Below are 9,190 nucleotides of genomic sequence, written 5' to 3'. Positions count from 1 at the left end.
TCTCAATTTTTGTTGATCTTCCTTCCTTCCTTCCTTCCTTCCTTCCTTCCTTCCTTCCTTCCTTCCTTCCTTTTCTTTCTTTCTTTCTTTTCTTTCTTTCTTTTTTTTTTTTTTTACACCTGTAGCTATTTGATGTTTTTGCGCGGGGGACCTTGTTCCATGGATGATTCCCATGATCCGCATTTGCGCACCGCTTTTCACAGGCCTATTCCCATTGTGTTGCATTAAATAATTGTGTGTGTGTGTGTGTGTGTGTGTGTGTGTGTGTGTCGTAGGCCTATAAGTTTGTTTCATTGAGAACAGAAGTAGACCGCGCGCGGCTTAATGGGCTTTAGTTGTGCGTACGTTGTTATAAGGCACGTTTCTCGTGGAGCGCAGTTTAGATTGAAGTTGTATGAGAGCGCGCGCGCCCTCGCATGTGCACCTCGGAGCATTGTGCCGAGATCAAAGCCAGATGGGAGTCACGCTGGGAATAGACAGGGGGAAATGAGGGAACTGTGTTTGCACGCACACCCAGAGAAAGAGCCGACGCGAGGAGACGGAGATGGGATTAGGACCAACACTTGGAGCGAAAGTGACTGCTAAATTGTCATTGCCTCTCCGCGCGCTCACACAGAATTTTTCGTCTGCCCACTGCTTGAGAGAGTGGGGGGTATATATGTGTTGTGACGAGTCTTCTCGAGGGATGTTCACCACAGTGCTGCCTCGCCACGCGGCAGAGAGCTAGATGCGTTGGACAGTTCAGTCAGTGCGTGGCAAGGACAGCGCACAAGACAGCATAGGGCGCATCACATCGTCAATCGATACTCAACCCAGACGCAATGAAGCGTTTTGAATATTTGGAGAAGAGGGATTGTGTGTTTTCAGCGTGGGTAGGTTTCAGGACGCAGACGGACGGGGATTAGAGATGCCAGCAGAGAAAACTGTTGACGAAGATGAAGACTTAGGCATTAAAGCTGCGCCCTCTGTTTTGATGATGATTTTAAAGAAGTAACTTTTCTTAGTACAGACAGAGCAAACTTCATTGTGATCACACGTGATCGTCGTCGCCTCCTCGTGCGCCGCCCCGAACAATTGCGCTCCATGTGCGTGGCAAGACTGAGCTAAGGGTCAGTGATGCCGGACGCGCTGACCCTCATCAAGAACCGCACGGAGCCGCGGCTGGGCCAACTGGAGCGCACGCTGGCCGCTGAGGGGAGCGCCCGCCCCGCCTGGGTCATAGGCATCCTGGCCAGCGTGCTCATCTTCACCACTGTGGTCGACGTGCTGGGCAACCTGCTGGTCATCATCTCCGTGTTCAGGAACCGCAAGCTACGGAATTCCGGTAAGACAGCCGCGCCGTTTCCTATGTGGATGATGCAAAGGCTGCGAAAGTGCGCTCGAAGTTGTTCAGACGGACCGGAGCTGGCACTTTAGTGTTTGAAGTCAGGTAGCACTTTTTAAGCTTGGATATGAACCCTCATAAAGGAGGTTTGGTTTTGAACTTCAAATTCAAGCCATTCCTTCACACGACATTGCCGATCGCATTTGTCTTTTATTGTTCCATTAAAGAAATGAGGTGATCGAGGTGTCACGGACAGATCGTATCGCTTCTCAAGAAGAGCCACTGCAAGAACTTATTGTAATAAAAAAAAAAAAAAAGCCGTTTGGGCCTAAAGGTTTATGTTGCTGTCATTTGTTAAACAGAGGTCTGTGTATTGCATAAGAACTGCGCGACAAGACAGACATGGGAAGCTTGGGCACAAATGAAATTCTCATGGGCTGAGTTCATTCAGACGGAGCAGCTTAATGAAAGTGCACTTATAGTTTAGCTGTTGATTAATCTTGATGTGAAATTACCAATGACAAATGCTGGTACACTTTGGCACAGAGCAAAGAAAATATGTTTTGAATCCTTTGTGCATGTAATCATATAATATAATATATATAATAATATAATTTTAGATGCATGCATCTAAAAAACTCCCGCTTCAAGACATGAACAAGTGCATGTACTTCTGTTATTCAACTTAAACTGTGAAACTAATATATGACATTATATATGACATTATATATGACTCATTACATGGTAAGTGAGATATGCAGCCTTTATTTGTTATCATTTTGATCATATTGGCTCAGCTTGCAAAACCACCAAATTAAAAATCTCATAAATTAGAATATTTTGAAAATGGACTGTAAATCATAATCATCAAAATGATGTCACTTTGCATGCAATGAGTCTATATCATATATTAGTTTAACATTTTAAGTTGAATTACAGAAATAAATGCACTTTTCCATGATATTCTAATTGTATGACGAGCACCTGTAAATAATGAGTCATTGTACAAAATGAATAATATGGAGCAGAAACATTAAGAAAATATAAATGACAGTATTAAGACCGTCTGAAACTTAAAACACTGACTCAACTTACAATAGGTTAAATGCTTTACTGTATAATGAATTTATCTCAAATCTAAAAGGCGCACACCTGGAGCAATCACCAACATTGTTGTCTGACCCAAAGTAGCATTTGTAAACTTTAGAATAAGTAACTTCTGAAAACATTGCACCATCTCAAGGATGTGTTTGTAACTTGCCAGGGTTGATATTTTTCCAGTGATGTACTGCTGATCTGCTGTTTTCTTTTAACCTCCTCTTGCTACAGTCATGCATTTACATATCCTGCATATCAGCAACAATTTGCAATGTTTTTGCTTTCATAAACCAATCTGCATTACACCACACAGCATTTAAATCAGAGACCTGGTCATGAATGCAATTTGAATATGCTGCAAAAGTGCAGTTGTCTAAGTGCATAGTTATGTGCAACATTTTGTTAATTGATGCATACATTATTTATTTATTTATCTTTATTTAACCAGGATAGTCCCACTGAGATTAAGAATCTCTTTTTCAGGGGAGTCCTGGCCCCAGAGGGGAATCTATTGTACATGTTTTTAGTGGTAGGGGAAACCTACGCAGACACGGGGAGAACATGCAAACTCCACACAGAGCGGCCCTGTCCAGGTGGGAATTGAACCCCGGACCTTCTAGCTGTGAGGCGTGAGTGCTAACTGCTGCGCCACCGTGCCGTCTAAATCAGACATGGTAACTGGAATAAGCATGAGAAACACTAATGTTTCCTATTTGAACAATGCATATTGAATTATACTGATATTGATACTGATATTGATATTGATACTTTACTGCAAATGATTAGTGTAAATTGATATTGCACTACTGACGTACAGTGTAAAGCTATTTAGTTTTTATGTTTTGGAGAAAAAAGAAAAAGCATGTATGAATTGTATGATGGTTAGTCTGTGCATTTCCAAAACAGCATTGGTCAAAGTTCAGAAATCCATTACTTGAAAACAAATTGGTCAAATATTACTCCAATAAAAGTATTAATGGCTCTGTCAAATTATTAGGTATTTAAAGTAGAAAGTAGTTTAAAAAGTGAATCATAACTGTGCAGCCTCAAAATCATGAAGCCACCCCTTGAATTCACCACCTGTTTCTGGCAACACGATGGGGTGATGTCGTGAGTCAGTGGCATTGACAGTATATCTGCAGAAAACATCAGAGGAATGGAAAAACACATGCAGCTATCTTTGTACTTTTTACTTTGGAGCCAGAAAGTGTGATAGTTATCCTTCAACGCGAAGTGCCCATAGCATTTCAGATATTGCTCTAAATGAGGAAAGCTGATTGTATGAAACGATAAGACTACAAATCATTTAGCGGCTTTATGTCTTTATGTCGACTAATTTGTCTTAAGCCAGAAAAACATTCATTATTACAATACGCTCCAAGACTTCAATCACTAATCCAAGGTGAAGCACGAACATCAGCATTAAACTGCCAGACAAACAGGTTGAATGTCTGAGGAGTGTAGCAGAGGAGCCTCGTGTCCGAGCTAAAGATGGAGCAGAGTAATTAGCATAACCCCGCCACAATGGCACAACCGAGAGTGTGGAACACCTCCATAAAGGGCTACAGAGACAGTGCTTATTTAAAGATTTAAGATCAAGTCTACTCTGCTTCCATCAGGTCAATCATATACTAGTTTGAAACTATATGTTGAATTCCAGTTGTTGTATGTAATAACTAGTTTTACTAACAAATTTCAATCATATAAAGGATTGTTGATTTTTATTTCCTAAAACATGATTTTCAGAGAGCGCTGCCATAACTGATATATATAAACTAAAATTAATAAAAGATAATAATCAGTTTGTGCAGTGGCATGTTTAAAAAAAAAACAAATGTGGCATGTCGTATGCATTTATTCATGTGCCATTGTTATGATAGACGTCAATAGCTTCGACAGATTCAGTTCTCAAATGGAGACAGTTTGCACGAGAGATGCTTCCCTGGTGTAATGGCATACATTTATCTCGATGGATGGTGGAGCTTTATATTTCATGTAGTGCATTACCCTCAAACACCTCAAATTACTGCTCTCATACTCTCATCTCTTCACACAAACCCACAGTCCCAGTGCCTAGTTTTTGGGGGTAAAGGATTCGGGAACTATTTCCCAATCCTCCTGGTCTCTTAAGATCAGGAAATGGGTGCCCGGGTGCTGCACTGCAGAGCACTGCTGTGGTAGGTTGCTCTGAAGCACTGGTTGAAGAATAGGTCAAAGGTAGATGACAAATTTCCCTTTGGGGATTAAAAAGTATATAAAAGGGTAAAAATGAAACATTTACAGTACACAACATTACAAGACATTTCATTGTACTACATTATATTGATGACGAGGGTGATCAAATTACCTAGAGTGACTATGTCCACTTACTTTAGAGTAGAGCTGCTCTACAGTTTGGTGAAGTGTGCAAGGTGTTAAGTGTGGAATGATGACTAACTCACACCTGCCCACACTGGTCTGGAAATGCCAGTAGGATTTTACACAGTGCTTCTGATCAAGAAGAGGCAAAATGACCAACTAAATAATTTAAAAAAAAGTTTGGTGTGCATGCAAATTGCCAAAAACATTCATTCACATGATGGTTTTAAATGATTGTATGACATAATGTGAGAGTTGCTTTAAACTAAAGAGCGAAAAGAAACTCTGTCTGACCATTATTAAGAGGGTCAGTATAGCAGCAGTAACCGCTCATTGTCCTAAAGTATACGTTTTGTAAAATGTATCTCAGAGTTGCTTTTTAATCGAAATATTTTACCTAACATGCCTATGCAATAAAAAATGTGATATATTTTGGGGGATCAAGTGCATGTGAGAAATAGTTTAAGATTCTTCTAATGGATTCATTCAACCCTGACTGAGATCCAACTTTGTGCAGCAAATCTTTATTGTGACTTCCTGTCACTCTCTTTGAGCTGTGTCTGATTCTTCATTTATCACATTGATTCCCAGTGCCACTGGAAGTGTTTGGGCTTATTCTGGGGCAGGATTATCTGCAATTTAAATAAATTTCATTTATTTACACAGATATGTTACTTTTGCTTTTGTTTTGCATGACAGTTTGTTCTTGTCTTGTTTAAGCTTGGGACGGCATGGTAGAGCAGCGGTTAGTGTTCATTCACAGCCGGAAGGTTTGATTCCTACCTGTACAGGGCCATTCTGTGTGGAGTTTGCATGGTCTCCCCGTGTCTGCGTAGGGTTCCCCCGCACTAAAAACAAATACAATAGGTGAATCCTCCAGCCAAGTGTTTCTGACCATCAGTTTGGCTCCACATCATGGAAATGGGTCCCCGGGCGCAGCTCTGCTGCTGCCCACTTCTCCCTACGGGTCGTCCAGTGGCCTTGAGGGATGGGTCAAATACAGAGGACACATTTCGTAGTACAGCTCAAGTATAATGACAAATAAAGCATCTCTACCTTTACCTTGGTTTACACACAGCTCTTTCACAAATAAGTCCACGTTTAGATCTATTTCAGCCTTTTTCCCATCTGGTTTCCTCGAGATTTGAAGCTTGGTCAAGTCGTAGTCCAGGGGCGACAGTAGCTCAGACACTAGAGCGCGTCATCCTGTAACCGAGAGGTTGGTGGTGCAAATCCCAGCTTCTGCAGGTGCACGCTGTCATTGTGTCCTTGGGCAAGACACTTCACCCACCATGTCTCCTGCATTTAGGTACATAAAGAGTGCTAGGTGCTCGGTGGACCATGTATTATTACCATTAGTGGTGGGTTCTGAGTGAAGCTAAGCTTTATTGGTCTGCATGAACAGCTATATGTTTGGCACTCAGATCCCTGCAGAAGACATACGTGGTATGGGTGTGATGATGTTGATGTGCAGGTTAGATGAGCGTTAGGGATGTTTTCACACGGAGCCTGGACACTGGTTTTGGAATGGGATGTGGAAGGAGTGTCGGGCAAAACCATGGGCAGAGGCGGTGACTATAGGTGGAGGTGGGTTGCAGCACCGCTTAATGGTTTAATGTGAAATCCTGGACAATGATTTGCTGCGGTTAAGGTGTGACCACTGTAAATCTTCCAGGATAAATTAACACATTTATTTTGTTGTACAGCCTCTTTAGCCCCTTTTCAGCATATCACACTTCCACCCAACACGGTTTAGGACGCTGCACCGCGAATATGGACAATGCGGTTCTGTTTCCATTACAAACAGTGCATCATGGGCTGTGCCATGGATGAAACACAATATATACAACACCTTGCACGGGCCAATAACATACAATAAAGATTTATGACAAAGTTTATGACATTATTTTGAGGTGAGATTTTTGAGGAAATTTTGAGGAAAGAAGCAGCTAAAAGACAAGGTAAGCTATTGAGCTAACATGATGCTAACTGTAGCTAATCATTGGCATAATCACCTTCTGCAACCACGGTATGACATTGTGAAATGTTAACCATGCAGAACATGCCAGTTGTAGCTGTCCTCTCTGTCATCCGGCAAATCAGAGTCCAGCAGTCAGTTCACATCACGTTAGAATCAGAGCCTCATACATGGGCGCGGTGCCAAAATACGGTCTGTTTGCCCTCATCTGACACGGTTGCGCCCGTGTCAAAAGTTAGGTAAACAAGGGTGTAGATGGACACTGTACCATGCAGTGAAGGCAAAGTGACAAAGTGAAGTGATTGTACAGGGCTTGTCCAAAGTGATACTGTTTTACCCATTGCAATTCTCACAGCATTGTTATTAAGCAATGACAAAAGATATGGTGTTTATACAGCACTGTTTAAGTCCAGCGTTATAGGCGGGTGCATCAGAGGCCTCTACAGTGGAGGCCAGAGATCCCTGAGCGCTGCCTATAGAGGAGCGAGGTGTTGGACCCTTCAAAGCGAGTTAGGCTATAACGCACAACAGGCAGCCTTCAAAGACTCTATTTACATCATGTGCCGACTCCCTCTTATCCTCTCCCTGCTGCACTAAACCCTCGCAAAATAAGGCCTCCAAAATGTCTGAGCTTAGTCCATGGCTGGGGAGAAGCTCTCTTCAATCAGTGTTCAGAGTCAGTGTTTCTCTCTGTGGTGCGAAAACAGTAAAAAGACAATTTTTACATTTTAGGATGTAAGAGTTTGCCGTGCTTCTCTGCTGAAATGAGTAATTAGTGATTAGTAAAGGATTGATGGTTGCAACAATCCTGGGGAGAAACAGAGTTGTAAAAGGATGAAAATTAAATTGTTTTTTCAGTTTTATCTAGTCAATAGATAAAAATAACAGGAAAATTATTTATTATTCAAGAAATAGAATGCAGTACCGGCTAAATTACAGCAAACATACAGCAACATCCTCTGCTAATAGGCACAGAATACAAAGAACACATTTCCTATTTATTTCATAGTTTTAAACAAAGAACCAAAGAAAGGTCAAATAAACTTGGATTTAATTGTTTTTCCTACTATATAAAATGGTACAGAGCTTTAAGAGATCACATTTTCAGCTCTGTCAGGTCACGGTAGAAACTATACAGGGTTTTATACTTGCTGAATTAAACATAAAGAGGTCTTTTTTTTTTTCAGGCCTGGTCTCCAGTATAGCAGACTTATCATTTACTTATCATGCATACTTATCATGTATGCATGATAAGTAAAACAAGTGTTCAGCTACTCTTTTAGCCTCAAACACATAACATTTTGACCTATGATAATATATGATGGCTTCGAGGGCTTTCAAGGTTGCTCGTCTGCCGTTAGTTTTGACCTCCAGATATTTCTCTGGAGTTAGAGACATAAATTATCCTGCGATTATCATCCTCATCATTATTATCAATACAAATCATGCAATGCAATGATTAAATAAATGAAAAATGTTTCTGGGGATAATACTAAAAATGTAGGCAGGAACTAGCGATGCATCAATAACGATACCAGTATCGGGTATCGGGCCACATGCTTGTACTCATACGGCACTCATTAATGAGGTCTCAATACCAGAAAACGATACCACTTGCCGTGTGGCCGTAGCTCTCCGCTGAGGAGAGAAAATAGCAACAAACTGGATAATTGTTTAGTGTAAATACAATATTCCACATAGAGCTGACTTTATTACAGACTACACTTCCTAAATCAGAGTCTGTGCTGGATTTAACCAGAGCTGAATGTTGTTATTGCTGCAGTGTGGAGTCTGCAGTGTTTACAAGATACAGGTTAATGTTGCTAACTAGCCACTAACAGTTTGGCAATTCTTACGCCGTTTTATGCCCTTATGGGCATATTCAGCAGAAAAACTAACCCAGTAGCTAATTTTTAAACATTTTTAATGCACTGTCCATCATAGACAGAACAGCCCGTGTCCAAAAGCACCTCCATGCCTGTGCTTTACTCATTTATGTATACTTTGAGATGGTTACTTATTACTGCAGCTAAATGGTCTCTTCTCGCATTTTTTTGTCTGCCCAGACAACACCGGAGCCGTGCGCAATTGCAATTAGTAGTGGAAATGCAAATAAGTAAATTAACTAATTACTAACCAATCTGCTGTGAAAAGGTCAGTCTATAAACCGTCCATTCACTTCAAAAAGTATGTTGAAGAAAAGAGTACTCGTATTGGTATTCGGTATCGGCAAGTACTTAAATCAAAGTACTCATACTCGTCAGCCCCGTCGAATTACCGTACAACCACGATAAGATACGTATCATTCATTTGCACAGTGTTGGCCCCTTTATCTCGGTCCCTCTGCAGCGGGTCTTGGGCACAGGCAGTGACAGGTGCGGGCTAGCCTGTATTTTACTACAAAACGCTGAAGTGTGAAGTGTGCGTTTTAC

At 41.2% G+C, this 9,190-nt stretch overlaps 1 protein-coding gene across 1 annotated transcript in view; it reads left to right on the top strand.

The window, feature by feature from the left end:
- The first annotated feature begins 487 nt into the window (after positions 1-487).
- The window catches only part of mtnr1bb (melatonin receptor 1Bb), a 38,451-nt gene continuing 29,748 nt past the window's right edge, over positions 488-9,190 (top strand). The window contains exon 1 of the mRNA XM_079565865.1: positions 488-1,324. Within this exon, the coding sequence (XP_079421991.1) occupies positions 1,117-1,324 (208 nt within the window). The 5' untranslated portion in view covers positions 488-1,116. The remainder of the gene's footprint in view (positions 1,325-9,190) is intronic.

Source organism: Gobius niger (assembly GCF_951799975.1).
Source record: "Gobius niger genome assembly, chromosome: 11".
Lineage (NCBI taxonomy): Eukaryota > Metazoa > Chordata > Actinopteri > Gobiiformes > Gobiidae > Gobius > Gobius niger.
This window is presented reverse-complemented; position numbering and strand designations above follow the sequence as displayed.